Raw genomic sequence first — 20,794 nt, forward strand, 5'->3', positions numbered from 1 at the left:
TCCCATTCTTTGGTCTTATTATGAATAAAAATAATGAGACTTGCTAGGTACTCTGCATAGATTATCTTCTCTCACCTTATTTTTAAAATGATCCCATGAAATAGCTGTTTCCTCTATTTTATATTTTGTAGGTAAAGGTGTACTCTTTCCCTTCCTGCGTCCCTGCTTCATGCTTTGATACAGTCTTCAGTTTGAAAATCTGACTCCTAAATGCCACCAGAGGCCAGGGTTATCCACCTTCTCCTGCCAAACCCCCAGGGGCTTTGCTTTCCTCTCACCCTGGGACAGTGGATCCTTTAGCACTCAATTCTGCCACCTTCACTCTCATCTCTGTCTTCAACCCCTCGGTTTCCCCTCCTTTTTGTCACCCAGAACTGAGGGTGTCTCCTGCTTCAGTCAGGAGCTCCAGTCACCCCACCTCTTGCTTCTCACTGGAACTCTTGGACTGGGAGCAGGGAATTCTACTCCAGGATCCTTATCCTGGCAACACACAATTCCATAAAGCAACACACACAAAGAAGCCAAAGCTATCAACCTTCCAAGTAGTCTCCCCACACACACCACAGTCACACAGGGCCAGTTACAACCATACAGGGTAACACACAGACACTGACACAAGACCTCACATACCTCCTGATTACACAGAGGACACAATCGCAAGCACCCAACGGAAGGCACATCATATGCAGTCACATATATCACAGTCTCAGAGAGGCCATGGGTACAAACACACATGGTGATACACAAACATCACACATATACCCCCAATCTTATTCTTTCACACACACCCATGGCTCACTGCCCCTCATCTCTGTCTCACTCACACCCACACTCTCCGCAACCTCACAGAAGCTATATTTGCAAGCCTTGTGACAATCCATGGTTCACAGTCTCTCTCCTACTCACTTTGGTGTCACACACATCACTAGTTTTCCTCTCTCTCTCTCTCTCACACACATCCTTAATGATCTCTGTTTCAGAGACACACGGAATTCTCACACACATAGATACACAAACACTGCAATTGCTACCTCTCTCACACACACACAATACACACTGGGGTCTCCCTCACACTCGGACACACACGGACTGTCATAACCTCACACGCTCACACCAACATGCTTTCGGTCTCTCTCACACACACACCCGCCCCCACGATCTCTCCCTCTCAGCCTCCCTGGGGCCCCACACACTTGTTGACCTCTCACACTCGGGCACACCCGTTTCCCTCACACACACCAACATGCTTTCGGTCTCTCACACTCACAGTCAGGTCTCTCTCTCTCTCACACACACACACCCGCTCTCAATACGATCTCTCCCTCTCAGTCTCTCCCGGGGCCCCACACCTGCTGACCTCTTACACACAGGCACATCCGTTTCTCTCACACCCACACCAACACACCCCGCTCGCACTCTCTCTGTATTTTTCACAGTCCAGTCTTGCCTCTCACACACACGCCGCTCCAGCCGCCCCACGCCGCTCCAGCCGCCCCACAGCCCAGAGCCCGGTTCGAGCCGCGGCCTCGGCGCACCTGCGCGGGCCTCTGGGAAATGTAGTCGGTCCGGGAGAGACGGCGCAGCGGCGCTCAGGCCAGGGCTTCACGGCCAGGTCCGAGCCGCTGGCCTCGCTTGCCCTGACCCGCCCCGCCCCGCCCTCGGGCTTGGACACCCGACCACCCAAAACAACCCAGAGGCCTCCCCCCGGAAGCCAGCCGCACTCACCCGAAGGACTTCGGAGCCGACGCCCGGGAACCGAGTGCGCAGGCGCCGAATCTCCCAGGTGGGCGGAATAAGGGGAGGGGTTAGACTCGAGGGGCGTGGAACGGGGCGTGGTTTAACGGAGAGGGGCGTGTTCTTAGGCTGTAGAGAATGGGAGGCGGAACCTTAGCGTCAGAGCGGGGGTGCCTGCGCAGGTATGTGACTACGCTCGAGGGTCTTGGCCCAGGGTTTCAGCAGAAAGACTACGATCGGGGGTCGGGGCCCAGGGTTTCGGGGCGCGTGGCGTGGCTGGGTGCGAGTGTGCGCAGGCCCATAGAATGCGCACTTGTCCCTCCCGCGCCTGGAGACCAGAAATGTCCCTAGTTACGGGGTCTAAGCCAGGTGCGGCGGAGCCCCTGGTGTGCTCCTGTGTGTACCTGTGATTTGACGCTGTCTGTGTCCGTGTGACCGCCGTGTCGCTCCGAGTGCGGCCCTCTGAGCCTGTCTGCGGGAACGTGATTTTCTTTCTGTGCTAAGTTTTATGGCAGCAAGATCAGCGAGGGAACCCCGAATAGGCTCTATCACCTCTGTGATAACAGCAAATTATTACACTTCTCACCTGCAAAATGGGAATGTCGTTATTATCACTGTTCAGAAGTAGTGAATATGAGACGCACGTCTTTGGACCAGATCACTGGAATTGAACCCCATTCTGCCCCTGACCAGAGTGTAAATGGTCCGTCGTATGGGAGACTAAGAAAACGGTAAATTAGTAGCTGCTTTGGAAGTTGGAGTAAATAAGGAAAAGCCGTTCAGAGGGATATAGCAGAGGAAAAAAACCCCACAAAATCCCCCCGACCTCTCAGATCTTACTTTCAAGTGAATAGAAACAGACCACCAAAGAATGAGTAAAATAAATAGTATATCGAATGTTGAAAAGGCTGTGGGGAAAACAGGGAAGAGGAATAGAGAGTAGAGGAAATTAGAATATTTATTGTCAAAAAATGAGTAGTCAGGGCATTGCAAACTTTAACCATCATTCAAACTTTCATCCTGAATTTCAACATCGGCTCATTTGGGGAAGGGGGCGGCGGGAGATTCTTTACGTTGAATCTACTGTTATATTCTACCATTTCGTATTCACCTTGTTTGTAGTAACACTTTTATGTAGTCTTTCGGTTTGTATTTTCTCATTTTTCTATTTGAACTCAGAGACGCCTTAAGTATTACCCTCCACCAATTCTGCCGTGGATATCCAAAATATTCTAAGACAATTTACTGAATAAATAGTCTTATTTTCCTGCTGATTTGAAATGTCCAAATCTGTTGTATCGTAAATCTCTATACGTGAATCCAATCCATCTATTTATGGACTCGGTGTCTGTTTCAACCCTCACACCCCACTCTTCTCTACGGAACAACTATCACATTGTTTTAATAGTGGGAACTTTATACTTCTGTGTTTGATAGTGGGTACCACATTTCCTACGTAAGCGTTCACCATTTGCAAAGTTGTGGTATTTATTCTCGTGGATTCCTCCTTTGTGTGGATTTTAAAATTGTCTTGGAAAATCTCCTAATAAATACTATTGGTACGTGGATTGGAATTTTAGTGAATTTATAGATTAATTGGTGGGGGAACAGACATCTTTGAAATTAATAATTTTTCCTTTCAGGAATATAACGTTCCATTTACCATGTTGTTTTCATTCTCCTTTATTAATATTTTATAGGTATATATTTCATTCCAGTCTAGTATTTTTTTCATACTAAATCTATTCCTAAGGTTTATATTGGCTTCATCACCATTGGGAAGGATTTTTTGTTTTGTTTTATTCTGATTACATTTTTAACTGGTTACTTGGGTAAGATTGTTTCTTCCTCTGTTCTAGATCAGACCGGGTTTTTAATCCGCTTGTCAGTTCCATTATTTTGTTTGTTGAATCTCTTGAATGTCTAAGCTGTACAACCATATAACAATTTTTTTTTCTTTTTCTATCCAACATTTACCTCTTATTTCTAGATTTAGTGTGTTGGCAAGTTTCTCTGATATAATACTTGTCATGGTAATTATGGGTCTCTTTGTATTGTTCCTGTCTTGACCACAAATACTATCAATATTTACCATTAAAAATCAGGCTTCCTGGGCTTCCCTGGTGGCGCAGTGGTTGGGAGTCTGCCTGCCGGTGCGGGGGACGCGGGTTCGTGCCCCGGTCCGGGATGATCCCGCGTGCCACGGAGCAGCTGGGCCCGTGAGCCATGGACGCTGGGCCTGCGAGCCATGGCCGCCTGGCCTGCGCGTCCAGAGCCTGTGCTCCGCAACGGGAGAGGCCACAGCAGTGAGAGGCCCGCGTACGCAAAAAAAAAAAATAATAATAATAATAATATTGTTAGGCTTTTGAATCAAACTAAGAGATTTTATTCCATTTTGAAATTGCAGACAGTTTTCTCTGGTTTGGATGAAATTTATTTGTTGGAACCTACGGAGATGATCATTTCTTCTTTAAATTATTCATTTTCTGAGCTGTGTTAATAATGTGAGCAATCATTTATTCCTGGGATGTGCCTTTTTTAGTTATGGTGGGTTACTCTTCAATGAAGTTGGTAGATTAAATTTGTTAACACTGCATTTGGAAGTTCTGCATCTATATTGATAAATAATATTGGTCTATAGTTTTCTTGTTTGATGCCATCCCTGTTGGGTTTTTATGAGTACATTTATGTATGTATGTGATAATATTTACAAAAGTGTCTGGAATCATTCAGACCGAAGTTATTTTTAGTTACTTCTTGGGAAGAATCTTCAAACGGTAAAGACTTATCCAAAGGAAATTTTGCTCCATTTATTGTATATTAGTATATTATTATATAGCATATTATAGTTCTCCACTGGGGCGATATCATCCCCAAGGGGGCAAAAAATGATTTTTTTTAAAAATTGATTCTTGGTGGGGGAAAAATATTCCTTTATTCTTTAAAAGAAACAGACATACATAAACATATATATAAACATATACAGTACTTCTGTGGTATTAAAATTTCATGGAGGTGGGAATGATTAGAAAAAGAAAAGTCTAAAAAAGGTTTCTTGGGAGGACAATACTGAAAAACAGTTTGAGAAGACAGTGATCTCTCTATATATATTTTGCTCTTTCATAAAGTAATATGTTCTTGTTTTATTTGAATCACTAGAAAATTAAAATTATTGAGTAAGAAAATATCAAAATTAAAGTAACCCTCTGGTCAGGTGATTCAGATTTACAGCCAAGTTTGGAATTCACTGTCATCAGAGATGCATAAGACTCCTGGATCTAGGATTGGGCAGGTTGTTGGGAAAACAGGCAGAAACATAAAAGGCATTGTAGTTCTTTGATATAATACTTTGGGTGTGGGGCCCTTAGGAGAACTCTGGTAGAACTATGATTATCTTAGAGAAGGAAACCGGTGATGAGATACACAGGCGAGAGTAGGAGTTTTCCACCCAACACTGCGTTTGGTGGACTCAGAATTTAGAATATCCATGTTGTTGACGTCATCAAAGTGAGCCTTGGCAGTTGGGAGACAGAGGTTCCTAATGAAAACGGTATGGCATCCTAGAAGAAAAGAAAAGAAGAAAAAAAAGAAGAAGGCATCAGTTTAAAAAAAAAAAAAAAAAATCACCGTGGGAAATGCTGTTTCGCAGTACGGCAGCGCCACCTTCCGGACAGAGGCCCCAGGTGCAACGGCTCTATGTCCTGGAAGCTGAGATTTCTCTCTTGGAGGCCTTGTGAGTCTCCCCTTGACATCCGCATGCCTGAGCAAGTCGACGAATGATTAGCAAGCAAAGGACCCCACTGGCTTCGCTGGCCAAATGAACATAGTATATTCAGGGGTGTAGCCGACACGGCCCTGGCGTCATCTCAGTTTTACACGAAGGGGTGACAGCCACCCTTTCTGGGAAATTCTATCCCTATCTCTGCCTCCTAAAGATGCACTAGCTCTAGGGGCCTTTTTTCACAGAGGTTCCTCTGAGACTCCTGGGCCCGATTTGTTGATATTTCGGCCAACAAGAAGGCTGATGGTACCTGCTGATGGTGGCAGCTCTCCAGACCGATGACAACCTCAAAGAGGAAGAATAAAGGTCAGGTAGCAGAACAGGTCAAATGAAAAGCCATCAGCCTGCCTTAGACAACACTCTAAGAACTAGGCCTCACAAAACACTAAGAATCTAGAGGAGCAACGGCCTACTTTCTACCCAAACAGGAGAGAGAAGAAAGGGCAACTGATTTTATTAGTAATTGTTACATACTTTACTTAAAAAAAATTTTTTTTGGAGTATAGTTGATTTACAATGTTGTATTAGTTTCTGGTGTACAGCAAAGTGATTCATATATATATATATATATTATGTATACATGTATTCTTTTTCATATTCTTTTACATTATGGTTTATTAAAGAATATTGAATATAGTTCCCTGTGCTATACAGTAGGAACTTGTTGTAATTTTTACATACTTTAAAAATCACAGCAGTTGGCTAAGACAGGGAGAAATAGGTCATACTAGTTGTCTCACATTTTAAGAGATACGATATGCAAATTGATGCAAAACAAAGCTTACGACTGTTAAAATAATCCTGGGATCTTAGATAAGGAATTTCCCCTCCCTAAGAACCAGAAAATATATTTCATATAAAACAATAGTTCCTGGGGACCTCCCTGGTGGCACAGTGGATAAGACTCCACGCTCCCAATACAGGGGGCCCTGGTTCGATCCTGGGTCAGGGAACTAGATCCCACATGCATGCTACAACTAGGAGTTCACATGACGCAACTAAGGAGCCCGCGTGCCGCAACTAAGACCCAGTGCAACCTAATAAATAAATGTTTTTTTAAAATTATCATTTATTAAAAAAACCAACAATATTTCCTATAAAATCTCTACTGAGATTGTGTCCAGTGCAGATGGGGGTCCCACTTAATACTTCAGGAAGATGAGATATTCATGGTTATATTTTATTATTTTTTTAAAGATTTTTTTTTTGATTTGGACCATTTTTAAAGTCTTTATTGAATTTGTTATAATATTGTTTCTGTTTTATGTTTTAGTTTTTTGGCCACGAGGCATGTGGGAGCTTAGCTCCCCAACCAGGGATCAGACCCGCACCCCCTGCATTGGAAGGCAAAGTCTTAACACTGGACTTCCAGGGAAGTCCTTAATGGTTTTAAAATACTGTCAGTTTAACTCTAGTCAACAAATATTCTCTAGGCACATGTTGGATCCTGAGAGTTCAGAAACCAATAAAATAGAGTGTCAGCCCATAAGGAGTTCATGGTCAAGCTAGAAACACAGATAGGCACTTTGTATTAGTCAGGTTTTTCTCCAGAGAAACAGAGTCAATAGGACGTATATAGACATAGAGATGTATTGTAAGGAATTGGTTCATTTGATTACAGAGGTTGGCTAATCCAAAATCTGCAGGGTGGGCTGGCAGGCTTGAGACCCAGGAACATTGATGTTTCAGCTCCAGCCTGAAGGCCATCTGCTGTAGAGCCAGGAAGAGCTGATGTTTCAGATGAAGTCCAAAGGCCACTGCGAGAGAATTCCCTCTTGCCCAGGGGAAGCTGGTCTTTTTGTTGTATTCAGGCCTTATTACAGAGGACAATCTGATTACTCAAAGTCCACCAATTTTAAAGTATGATTTTTTTTAACATAAATTTATTTATTTATTTATTTTTGGCTGCGTCAGTTCTTTGTTGCTGCGTGCAGGCTTCCTCTAGTTGCGGCGAGCGGGGTCTACTCTTCATTGCAGTGCACGGTCTTCTCATGCCGGTGACTTCTCTTGTTGTGGAGCACGGGCTCTAAGCACGCGGGCTTCAGTAATTGTGGCATGCAGGCTCAGTAGTCGTGGCTCATGGTCTCTAGAGCACAGGTTCAGTAGTTGTGGCACACAGGCTTAATTGCTCTGAGGCATGTGGGATCTTCCCGGACCAGGGCTTGAGCGCGTGTCCCCTGCACTGGCAGGCTGATTCTTAACCACTGCTCCACCAGGGAAGTCCCTTCACCAATTTTAATGTTAATCCCACGGGACTTCCCTGGCAGTCCAGTGGTTAAGATTCCACACTTCCACTGCAGGGTCATGGGTTTGATCCCTGGTTGGGGAACTAAGATCCTGCATGCTGTGCAGCACAGCCAAAGAAAATTTTTTTTTACTTTTCTAAAATGTTAATCCCATCCAGAAACACCCTCACAGAAACACCCTGAATAATATTTGACCAAATATCTGGGCCCCATCCCATGGCCAGTTTTGCAAATTACACGTTCATACATATAGACGATGTGAAAGAGAGGTGTGGCTGTAAAAATGTATCTCAGTTTTGCATCAAAATATGAAAAGTGGGCTTCCCTGGTGACGCAGTGGTTGAGAGTCCGCCTGCCGTTGCAGGGGACACGGGTTCGTGCCCCGGACAGGGAAGATCCCACATGCCGCGGAGCGGCTGGGCCCGTGAGCCATGGCTGCTGAGCCTGCGCATCCGGAGCCTGTGCTCCACAACGGGAGAGGCCACAACAGTGAGAGGTCCGTGTACCGCAAAAAAAAAAAAAAAAAAAAGAAAAGAAACAAAAGGCAGACTGGAAAGAAAGCAGTAAAACTGTATTTGTGGGTGACATGATTACATAGAAAGTCCTATGGATTGTACAAAAAATTACTTTAAAAATAAATGTTTATCAAGGTTGCAGAATATAAGATCAATATATAAAAACCAATTACAGGGCTTCCCTGGTGGCGCAGTGGTTGAGAGTCTGCCTGCCAATGCAGGGGACATGGGTTCGTGCCCCAGTCTGGGAAGATCCCACATGCCGTGGAGAGGCTAGGCCCGTGAGCCATGGCCGCTGAGCCTGCGCATCCGGAGCCTGTGCTCCACAACGGGAGAGGCCACAACAGTGAGAGGCCTGCGTACTGAAAAAAAAAAAAATCAATTACATTTCTATATACTAGCATTAAAAATCAGAAATTGAAATTAAAATACTTATTAAAATAGCACCAAAAAATGAAATACTTAAAAGACCTGTACACTAAAGACTACAAAACACAGTTGAGAGAAATGTTGAAGAAATACAGAGATATGTTTATGCATTGGAAATCCCAATATTGTTAAAACATCAGTTCTCCCAGAATTCATTTGTAAATTTAACAACATCTCAATCAAAATCCCTGTAGCCTTTTTAATAGAAATCAATAATCTGATTCACCATTCATATGGAAATGCAAAAGTTGAATAGTCAAAGCAGTTTTTATTTTAAGTGTTTTTTTTTTTAAATTTATTTTTTGGCTGCGTTGGGTCTTCATTGTGCATGGGCTTTCTCCAGTTGCAGCGAGCAGGGGATACTCTTTGTTGTGGTGCATGGGCTTCTCATTGTGGTGGCTTTTCTTGTGGTGCACAGGCTTCAGTAGTTGTGGTGCGTGGTCTCAGTAATTGTGGCATGCGGGCTCTAGGGTCCACAGGCTTCAGTAGTTGTGGAACACAGGCTTAGTTGCTCTGCAGCATGTGGGATCTTCCCAGATCAGGGATCAAACCTGTGTCCCCTGCATTGGCAGGAGGATTCTTTTTTTTTTTTTTTTTTTTTGCCGTACGCGGGCCTCTCACTGTTGTGGCCTCTCCTGTTGCGGAGCACACGCTCCAGACGCGCAGGCTCAGCGGCCATGGCTCATGGGCCCAGCCGCTCCATGGCATGTGGGATCTTCCCGGACTGGGGCACGAACCCGTGTTCCCTGCATCGGCAGGCGGACTCTCAACCACTGCGCCACCAGGGAAGCCCGGCAGGAGGATTCTTAACCACTGCACCACCAGGGAAGTCCCAAAGCAATTTTGAAAAAGAGTAAAGTTGGAGGGCTTACATTACCTGACTTCAGGACTCATAAAGCTACAGTCATCAAGAGAGTATTGGGTATAAAGACAGAAAAAGGTTAATGGAACAAACTAGAGTCCAGAAATAAACCTGTACATATATGGTCAATTGATTTTTTTTTGAAAAAGAAGCAAAGGCAATCCAGTGGAGAATGGAAAGTGTTTTATCAATTGATGCTGGAACAACTGGATGTCTATATGCAAAAAAAAAAAAAAAAAAAACCACCAACTTTGATCCATCTCTTGCAGCGTATACAAAAATTGACTCAAAAATATGATAGAGCTAAATGTAAAACCTAAAACTACAAAACTTTTAGGAGAAAATATTTGTAGCTTTAGGTTAGGCAAAGGTTTCTTTTGATATGACACCAAAAACACAATTCATAAAAGATAAATAATGACCTCATCAAAAATTAAGAATTTCTACTCCTCAGAACATACTCCTAAGATGAGAAGATAACAGCCTAGAAAAAATTTGCATTTCACAAATATGAAAAGGGATTTGATCTGGAATATATAAAGAGCACTCAAAGCTCAAAAGAAAGCAAACAAATCAACTTTAAATGGGCCACAGATTTGAACAGATATTTCATTAAAGATTAACTGATGGCAAATAAGTACATGAAAACAGGTTCAATGTTAGTCATTAGGGAAATGCAGATTAAAACCACAGTGAGATACCACCACGCATATCAGCATACATAAAATAAAAGGAATGTCCACATACCAACATTATGATACGGAATAAATGTTGGAAAGGATATTGTTGGTAGGCATGTCAAGGTATATGTTAATATAAAAATATACTTGGAAGGAATAATGTCAGTGTATTAGAAGTATTTCACATAATTATACAAGATTGTATATGCAATTGACTGATTTTATTATAGCCACTTAAACATTCTGTTGGTATAGTGAAGAACAGTTGTCACAAATCAAGAATAACTGAAACAGTAATAACTGATTGCTGTAATGACTTCATTCTGATCTTGTCAGTTATCCTAAAACCTAACAAAAGTTGGAAATAGAGAATATTGCTTTCTCTCTGTTTAGAAATTTTCACAGAATGTATATGGTTGGAAGACTAAAGCAAAAAGAAGAAAAATTATATTGATGTCGTTCACGATGTAACAGAGGAATTTAAGAAGCATATATTTCAAGGACTATTAACATTATTTCCTACAAAACAAAAACAAAATAATACATTTTAGGACTGCAAGCAGTTCTTTCAAGATTCATGCTTAAAGATTTCAGAGATGCTTAAATACAAACTTTAAAAATAAAGGAAAACACTGATATTATGAAATCTTCCTTTTTATACTTGACTGAAGGAAACCTCAAAAGTAATGTTTTCATTTGGATATAGAGGAAGACATAGTTAGAACTGGTCTTCTTGAGACATAGGTTAAACTTGCTTAGCTAAAGTTTTCTTCAATTCTCTTCCAAGGACAGCCTTTACAAACATTTGTATAAGTTATGTAAAAATTGAGAAATGTAGCTTTCTACTCATTTTTTAAAATTTCCATTTTAAAGAAGGCTGAATAAAAGAAGACATTCCACATTTTCTAAAGAAAATGCATATGTCCAGGTGATTCTAAGTTGTTCTTATTTTTGTGGTTAATAATTAAGTATCACATTCTGATTCTACCTAGGTCATCATACCATTCTTCAATGCAAGGATCAAGTAATTTTTAAATCTTTTCCTTTTAGTTAATCTGTGTAAACTGTGGAAGGATAATCAAACTTGGAAATAAATACATTCTTCTAAATTCCTGAAAAGTAATCTTCTAGTTTAAAAAATACTAATGAATATATTACTGGTTTAAAAATATTTCCATTTTAAAGAGAAAAAACTAAGATGTATTAATATGCTAGTTCTTATGACTTTTTAAATTTAAATTCACAGTTAACATGTAGAAAAGTACCTGGCTCTCATAGGTACTCAACATTTTTTTTGTAATTGGGAGGTTGAGGACATCTGCAAATCTTGGTTTCTGTTTATATTATTGAAATTATGCAAGATTCAGAAAAGGAACTGATGAAATCTGCATGTTTTCAAACTTGGAAATTTGTATCATAGATATTTTCTATACACTTATAGTTTGGTAAATCTTTGCTCTTAACAACTGATGATACTACAGTTTAAAAAAAAACCACTTAAGTGAATTCCCTATAAAATCTGTCCTTTTCTAATATTCAGTCAACTCTGGAAAACTTAGGTTTTTCTTTATAGGAAGTGAAGTATATATAAATTTGAAATTTATTGGTATCAAAAATGTAAAGCATTCAACCTTATTTTTGAATACTCTTTATGTGTGTTATTACATCCTCTTTTTTTTTGTTTGCTTGTTTACATTCTCGTTTTTAACAATACTGTAGCATACTTTTACGAAATTTATAAGTGCTTATATTTTCTTTTTAAAGAAAAGACTTCAAGGTTAATAAAACCTACTTCTCTGTTTAAATTTCAATTAATTTTTTTTCTTAATTCTGTCTTTTGGTGAGTTATGTTCATTTTCTACCTTCTCGAGGTCTCTGGTTTGCTTATTATTTACATTGTTTGTAGTTTTCTTATCTATAAATGCATTTAAAGTAGTAACTTTGAGTATAGATATGGTCACATCCCACGGGTTTTGTTTTATACTGCTCATTCACTTCATCTTGCTCTCATTGTTTCACTGAAGGAGAAAATATTAGGTAGTATGTAACATAAATATTTTGTTAATGTCTAACTTATTACATTTTTACCTGAGCTATAGCCCTATATGATTGGTTACAAACTTCTCCACACCTTCCTCAACTTGATAGTTAAATGTTTAACTGTTGTTTTTAAATGTGTGGTGTTTTATTCACTGTGTATTTTCTGATGCACAGTAAATGATGAATGGGGATTTTTTTTAACTTATATTCTTCAAATATGAATTTTCTTTAGCCATAAGAGACTTATGGCTAAAGAACTTCCCACATACCTGACATTCACAGGATTACTTTCTCTTTTGCTTTCTTTATGTAAGTTAGAATTAGCTTAAACTAAAGGGTTTCCAAAATTTCTCTACTTTAATGGTTGCTAGCCAGCATGAATTTTCCAATTACTAATGATTGATAGATAGTGTTGGGAAGCTTTGCTACATTATCATATTAATATGATCTTTAATGTTGAATGTGATGGTGATGAATCTGCTGATGAATGTAACATGAGTTGAACCAAAAAGCGTTTCCACATTTCACAAGGTTGTACATAATTACCTGATGTTCCTTGAGGGATGAGACCAGTGAAGTCTTTGCTTCACTTATTTATGGGGATTTTCCATAGCATGAATTCCTTAAAGTTGAGGAAGAGGAGAGTGCCCGAAGGCCTTCCCACATTTCTTACATACATTAGGAATGAATTTTCTTATGTCGAGTAAGTTGTGAGCACTGACTAAAGGCTTTCCCACATTCCTTGCATTCATAAGGCTTCTCACCGGTGTGAATTATCTGGTGTTGTTTAAGCTGTGAGCCCTGCCTAAATGCCTTCCCACATTCATTACATTTATAGGGTTTCTCACCAGTATGAATTCTTTGGTGGTGGTTAAGCTGTGAGCCCTGCCTAAAGGCTTTCCCACAAACCTTACATTTGTAAGGTTTCTTACCAGTATGGATCCTCTGATGTTGAGGAAGATATGAACGATGGCCAAAGGCCTTTCCACATTCATTACATTTATATGGCTTCTCACCAGTATGGGTTCTTTGATGTTCATTAAGTTGGGTGATACCTCTAAAGGCCTTTCCACATTCCTTACAGACATAGGGCTTTTCTCCAGTATGAATTCTCTGATGTTTAATAATCAGTGATAAGTAACTGAAAGCTTTTCCACATTCAGTACATTGATAGGGTTTTTCACCAGTATGAGTTCTGTGATGTACGTTAAGTTGTGAGAGCCGAACAAAGGTTTTTCCACAATCCTTACATTCATAGGGTTTCTCACCAGTATGAATTCTCTGATGTCTGGTAAAGAGTGAGACAGAACCAAAGGCCTTTCCACATTCTGTACATTCATAGGGTCTTTCCCCACTATGAGTTCTCTGATGTTGAGGAAGATAGGAACGGCGATGGAAAGCCTTCCCACATTGCTGACATTCATAAGATTTCTCACCAGTATGAATCTTCTGATGACTAAGAAGACATTTCTTCTGCCAAAAGCCTTTTCTACATTCATTACACACATAGGGTCTACTTCCAGGTGGAATGTTATGAAGCAGGTTATGGGATGTTTGCTGTGTCAAAGCAGGTATTTCTTCATGAGTGATTATGACTTGACTGGAACTTCCATCCTCATTTCTGTGATATGTTTCAAATGTGCCTTCACATTCCCAGTCATCTTGGAAACTGGGGTTCTCAGGATCTTTGTTTATAAATTTTTCCATTTTCTCCCATTGGGATACCTGATCTGAAAAATAATGAAAAAGCAGAGATGCTTTAGTCCCTGGTGTCAGTTAGAGCTTCTTTAGTAGAAATAGTTTTAAACTGAAAATAATGCTTATGAAAAAAGTAAGTGTTCCATACAGCTCCCAAATGTGACTATGCAGTTCCTGTTCTCCAAAATCCCCAGAGTTCCTGCTTTAGCTGGAAGGATCCAGCCAATCAGCAATGCATGCTTGAAACATTGATGGGATACTAGGTGGGCTCTGACCTGGAAGAGCTGCCCCCCTGGCTGCAAGGACCAGACACAACCTCATCAGGGCAGCACGCAGGATGAGGTTGGGTGCCCTTGGCCAAGGAGAAGTGCACAAGCCCAAACCAGGAGCAAGAACAAGACAGCAGCATATATTGAGAGAGAACATAAGTATGGTTTAAAATGCATCAAGAGATCAAGGAAGAAACAAAAATCTTAACTGCTGAAAGGAAAACAAACCAAGCAAAGGACACTGACAAAGAACTAAATAGAAATTCTAGCAATTGAAAGTACAGTGACTGTAGTTAATTTTGTCAACTGGCATTCAGTATCCATTCCCACCTCCTAGTTGGCCTTCCTCTACTTAGGCTGGGAAAGTAATTTTCCAGCTCCTGGCACTGAGGACTCTGAAGGGAACTAAGTTTCCACCCTTTAGGCACACTTGTGTGAAATTCAGATGATAGAAGCAACATTTTCTGCTGCTTTGGCTATCAAAATGTTGTTGCTGGCCTCTTCACTCCAGTTTCAAAGTACATGTAGCAGCAGTGGTGGTGGCTTCATCACCTTACTTTCTGATCCCAGATCATAGCTAAGGCAGTGTGCACTTGCAGGTGGTGGTCCTAGTGGCAGCTCCTGTGTCTCTACATCTTGGCTGTGGCTGAGGTAGCACATCTTCCAAAGATTCAGTGTTGCCACATTCTGGAAGGCATTTCTGGAGAGCCAGCTCCTGTTACCCTTCTAACAGTTTTTAAGCACCCATTTCCCATATTTTATATCTTTAAATACCTTCCTAATTTAAAAAAGACACACACATACACAGTCTTAATACTGATCTTAAGAAATTAGGAAAAAAAAAAAAACAGGATTTCAGGAGAAGATAAGCCAGAGCAACCCTTCCAATAAAACCACATTTAAAAAATAAAACTTACACCAAAAAATCTTTATCAAAGATCTGAAAAAAATAGCCCAGAATTACCAGGCAAAAATCTAAGGAAATTTGAGCTACCAGCACAAAGAATACTGAAGCTGGTTTGCCCTGAGTACCAATCCTAATTTTAGTTCAGGTGATCGTGTGTGTGTGTGTGTGTCTTTTTTGCCCAAACCTATGTCAGGTGTCTTAGTCCATTTGGGCTGCTGTAACAAAATACCACAGACTGGGTAAGTTATAAACAACAGAAAATTTTTTCTCACAGTTCTGGAAGCTGGGAAGAATGAGCTCAAGGTGCTGGCACTCAGTGTCTAGGAAATAAATTCTTATGTTGAGCCACCATATTTTGGAGTCAAGCTAAGTTTGCAGCTTAGCTTGTGCCCTAAGACAAAAGTAAAGTCAGTTTAAGATCGCATGTGAAAGGAGCCTCATTTTCTCTGTAAACCTTTGAGAAAAGAGTTTAGAAGGAAAACCTTTGAAAGCCCAACAGGTGAGGTTTGTTTGTTTGTTTTTCCCTACAATGGCTTACCCCTTCCTCACTCAGCTACTAGGCTGCTGTCTCTTCACCACCAACAGCTATTCCCTTGTTCCAACAATCGATCACACTTGGCTTAGAATTGCTAAACTTTCCATGTAGGAAAATGAGTGGGACCTGGTCATGCTATTGCTATCCAAATGCCCAATCCCTTGAGGGGACATGGATACAGCAAAGTAAAGAGAATGCCTTGAAAAATCAGGAAGGTGAAGTTTCAGAAGTAACTCAGACCTATTTCTAGCTTTACAAATCTCAAACTGTTGCTTCCAAAATGCAGTCAAACACTTTAGCACTTCCCTGGAGGGTCAAGATGGAGGAATCATGATGCTCAGGTGATAGTGAATTATGAGAGGACGGTCTTAACCAACAGCTGAGACTCCTGTCGTTCTCCAGTTTGTACACATCCCTCTGGGTGGCTATGTGTGGGAGGAGAGGGAGGGAATTAGCCACCCACACACACTCTGCTTAAGTGGAGTTGATGGCCACATCTTTGTGGTTATCCTGATAAGAAAAACCAACATTTTTAGACTTTGAGAGCTAAGTGACCACATGACCCTAAGGGGAGGGGCAAATTTGTCTCGGAAAGGGAAAGAGGGCACTATAAAAAAATTTTCTCAGATAGCTTTAATGTATTGAGTCCAATACTAGTTAAATAACTTACCTAACACCCATGGATTTACTCATTTAAAAAAGTATTTGAATGTAATCGGCAAATTTCTTTCTGACAGTGCAATTTAAATACAATTATTTTTTGAGAACACGTACATCATTGTGAATGTTTAACATTACCACAGACATTTTCCCTTGTTCTGAAAAATTCTTCAAACATAATTTTTATTAACAGTAGAGTAATCCACCACATGAATGGACATGAGATTCACATGTAAGTCTATTACTTGCCCAGTCATTCTTGATTGTAGGGCACTCCTTTTAGATAAGACCTTAAGGTCTTTCCCAGAATCTGCTTCTAGACTAGTGGTTCCAAATTTCTGAGAGGTGGTATACATATATTGAGTCTAAACATGGTGAGACTGCTGGGGTTGGAAGGGCAGCTGCACCAGTATCCTTAACTTCTCCATGCCTCAGTTCTCTAATCTTTAAATGGGATAGGTGACATTATGTACCTCAAAGTGTTGCTGTGAGGATTGACTTATGTGCTTACTATATTATAGTGCTTGCTATATAGTGATTAGCAAATATATATATATATATGTATATATAAATCTGTATGTATATATACACACATTTATAGCTACAGATCTTCCTCAATTTACTATGGGGTTATGGCCTGATAACCCCATGGTAAGTTGAAAATATTCTAAATCGAAAATGCAATTAATACACCTACTGAACATCATAGCTTAGCCTCGCCTACATTAAACGTGCTCAGACCACTTATATGAGCCTACAGTTGGGCAAAATCGTCTAACACAAAGCCTATTTTATAATAAAGTGTTGAACATCTCAGGTAACTTATTGACCACTGTACTGAAAGTGAAAAATAGACTGGTTGTAAGTGTATCCATGGTTTACCCTTATAACCTCCTGGCTGCCTGGGAGCTGCAACTTGCTGCTGCCCAGCATCATGAGAGCATCATAGAGCATAGCACTAGCCCAGGAAAGGGTCAAAATTAAAAATTCAAAGTAGAGTTTCTACTGAATGCATTATCGCTTTCACGCCATTGCTAAGTGAAAGAATCCTAAACTGAACTATCGTAAGTTGGGGACCATCTGTATATATAGAGTGATATCTATATCGACATGTATCAGATATATTTATCAATGGATATCAGTCAGTCAGTCTCTATCTTTCTTTCTCTAAACACACACACACTCTCTCTGTCTCTCTCCCTGAACTAACTCTAGTCAGGCTCCTCTAGGCCCCAGTCTTGGGCTCTGTCCTTCACCCATTTAGTCCAGTTTTAGGAAGAATTCCCCTAGGTCAGTTTATCAAGAACACCACCACCCGTCCCCATCCTTAACATCTCATCACTCTCGCCAGCCCTCAGCAAGAATCCTATTAAGTCCTTTTAGCCAGATACTCCCTCTTACCCTTGATGGTTCTTTTTTAGTAACCGTATATCCAGTGACACCGCCCCCCTTCACTATAAATCCCCACTTGTTCTTGTATTTGGAATGGAGCCCAGTTATGGACAAAGGTGTCTCGCCCTATGGCAGTAATTCCTGAATAAAGTTTGCCTTGAGAAGCTTTCGATTCTGTCCGGCTCTGGTATTTTTTGACAATATACTGAGGAAGGCTCAGATAACTTTGGGAATCCATACAACTATAGTCCTATTCCTAAGAGAAAACGCAAAAAAAAAAAAAAAAAAAAAAAAAGCAAAACTGCACAAAACCTTAAGTGGTTTGTGGGGTCTACGAATCCCAGATTAAGTATCTTTAAGGAAAAGACGCTGGGATCCATTTGTGGCTGGACACATTCCCTGCCACCATGGTCTCTGAGAAACGTAGTCCAGAGGCAGGATAGCCAGAACTTGGTCATCCCATCACCACCCCCGAACCCCCAAAATACCTTCCCCGCCACCCATAAAGAGCTCGGACCCGGCTCCGGGCGGAGCCGAACGTCGACCCGCTCTAACGTGGAAACAATCGCCCGGAATTAAAACGCGCGAAGGCTCCGCGGACGAACCCGCTTATAAACTCCAGGGAGCTTGGGCCCCTCAGTTGGACAACAAGGAGGCATCCGAGAGCGGCCCCAACGCAGTGCCTTCTGGGAAATGTAGTCCAGAGCGGGAGGGCCGGTCGCCCGAAGAATGCTGGGAAGACAAACCCGGACCGTGATTGGGCCCCGGCCGCAGTTGGCTTTTGGGAGCGTAGTTCGGTGCGTCGCTCTGGTCAAGCTGGAGCCCGGTCTTCCATCTCCTCAACCTTGGCCTCGTATGACCGCCCAGAACCGAATCTTTCTCCGTGAGTTGTGCCTGTGGGCCATGACCTGTCCTGCGTACTTCTCCGGGTATGAGCTGTGGGGCAGCCTGTTTGTGACAAAGGGGAGGCTGTGGGTCTGTGACGTGAGAGGTTTGGCCCAAGACGGTGCCAGTGACTGAGGGTGGGGAGAGGCAGGTGAGTGGATACACCTGCCTCTGCGTGGGTGGCGGATGGGATTCTGCGACGTGGAGCGTGACCGTGCGAGGAGGGCTTTGTATGTGACGTGTCTTTGTGTGTGACCGCAGGTCTTAGAATGTGTGGCCTTGGTTATGTGTGAAAAGTTGGTGTGACTCTCAACCTTCCTTCAGTCTATCAGTGTGACCGGAGTTGTTCAGAAACTGTGTAGGTTTAAGATAACATGAATGTGGGTTTCTGTTAGGTTGCCTGTGGGATTGTGATAACTGCTTCCAGGTTTGCTTTCCCCCTTTACAAATAGGGTAATAACTCCAAATTTCTTATTACCCTGAAGTTCTGCAGCAAAGCGCAAACAACATAAAACATGATAAAAACATGACTTTTACATTAAGTAAACTCAAAATTATTATAGAGAAAAATTCAAAATCAGCCTAAAATGTTAAACCATGAAGATGGGTTTGTTCAAAACAATTTCTTATCAATAGTATGGTACGGCCTGTCTTGGCTCTGCCCCAAACACCACAGTTAGTCATTTCCTTTTGCTGATTGGAATGTACCTGCAGAAATTCAGGAAGCCTTGGACTGCAGAATTAGCGTTACCCATCCTGAAGCGCTCATCTACAATATGCATGGCCTGGTCTGCCCACTCTCTGAGGAAGGACGCTTTCCCTCAGAAGGTCTCGAAGCTTGCCCAAGGCAGCAGTTTCTCCCTGAGTCAGACCCAGAACTCAGAGTTTCTATCCCTTAATATAGTTTTTTTTATCTGGCCTCATGGCTTCTGTGATGTCATGAAGCAAATGTCTGCTATCTCTGATATTGCTTTCTCTAAAGAGTTTACCACCTTGATTCCACCCATATGGGGCTGGAATAAATAGAGGAACATTTCCCTGTAGGCCTTGTATTTCATGGAAGGAAATTTTAGAGTCACAGAGATCTGACTGTAAATACCAACTCAACCACTCACATTCTACAAGTCACTTGTAGTTTGTGGTTTTCAGCAAGTCACTTTTCTACATTTGTCTTATTTTTTCTCCTACAAAGAAAATCTGACTACAAGGTTGTTTTGAGGAATTACAATTACTGATATTAAAAGTGATGTTAGCATAAAGAGGTTGAATCTCACACTTTAGTTGTTACTGCATCCCTTTTACATCTTCAAGTTTTTGAATCATGAGGATATACTGCTTATTCAAAATATTAAACATTTTTAAGCAGAAATAAAATAGAACAATTGAGAAGTAATAATATTTAGAAGGAAATTATCTTGGGCTAAAAAAAAGACATGAGATATTTAAACATATCCTGCTAAGTTCCCGAATTCTAAGGATAGAAAGAAACTCTTGCCAAATGCTGGGATGGAAGCAGTTACTATGGTAGGCAGAATTATGGCCCTCCAAAGATGTCTATGTCCTAATCCCAGGAACCTGTGGGTATGTTTTTACATGGCAAGAGGGAATTAAGTTGCAAATAAAATTAAGGTTAATCAGCTGACCTTAGGACAAGATTATCCTGGGTTGTCCAGATGAGCCCAATATAATCACAAGGGTCCTTAAAGGTGAAAAGAAAGGAGGAGGCAGAAGAGTCAGTGTCAGAATGACTCAATGTGTGAAAGACTCAGCTGGCTACTGCTGGCTTTGAAGGTGGAAATGGGCCACACCAAGGAAGGTGGTGGGTAGCCTCCAGAAGCTGAAAAGGCTAGGAAATAGATTCTCCCATAGAGCCTCTAGAAGAGAACACAGCCCTGTCAAGACCTTGATTTTGGCTCACTGAGACCTGTTTCAGACTCTGATCTCCAGACAATAAATGTGTTTTTTTAAGATGCGAGGTTTTGATAATTTGTTACAGCAGCAACAGGAAATGAATACATCCCCATAAGCTAAAATAAACAGACTAGCATTGGGTTCCTCTTCTAGAAGATCAGAAGCCAGAATTCAGTGAAGTGACATCTCTGGATTACTGAGAAAAAAACTGTAATCCAAGAACATTCCACTAACCAAAAATATAACTTGT

The 20,794-nt window shown here is 41.2% G+C and overlaps 1 protein-coding gene across 1 annotated transcript in view; it reads right to left on the reverse strand.

Annotated features, from left to right (window-relative positions):
• The window catches only part of LOC113615157 (zinc finger protein 420-like), a 49,205-nt gene that overhangs the window by 11,684 nt on the left and 16,727 nt on the right, over positions 1–20,794 (reverse strand). Inside the window, 5 exon segments of the mRNA XM_027097227.1 lie at positions 369–396; positions 1,726–1,863; positions 2,139–2,233; positions 12,952–12,971; positions 12,973–14,017. Coding sequence (XP_026953028.1) covers positions 369–396; positions 1,726–1,863; positions 2,139–2,233; positions 12,952–12,971; positions 12,973–14,017 — 1,326 coding nt within the window.

Source organism: Aethalodelphis obliquidens, unplaced genomic scaffold (genome assembly GCF_003676395.1).
Source record: "Aethalodelphis obliquidens isolate GAN/ISIS:26980383/991018 unplaced genomic scaffold, ASM367639v1 scaffold113, whole genome shotgun sequence".
Classification (NCBI taxonomy): Eukaryota; Metazoa; Chordata; class Mammalia; order Artiodactyla; family Delphinidae; genus Aethalodelphis; species Aethalodelphis obliquidens.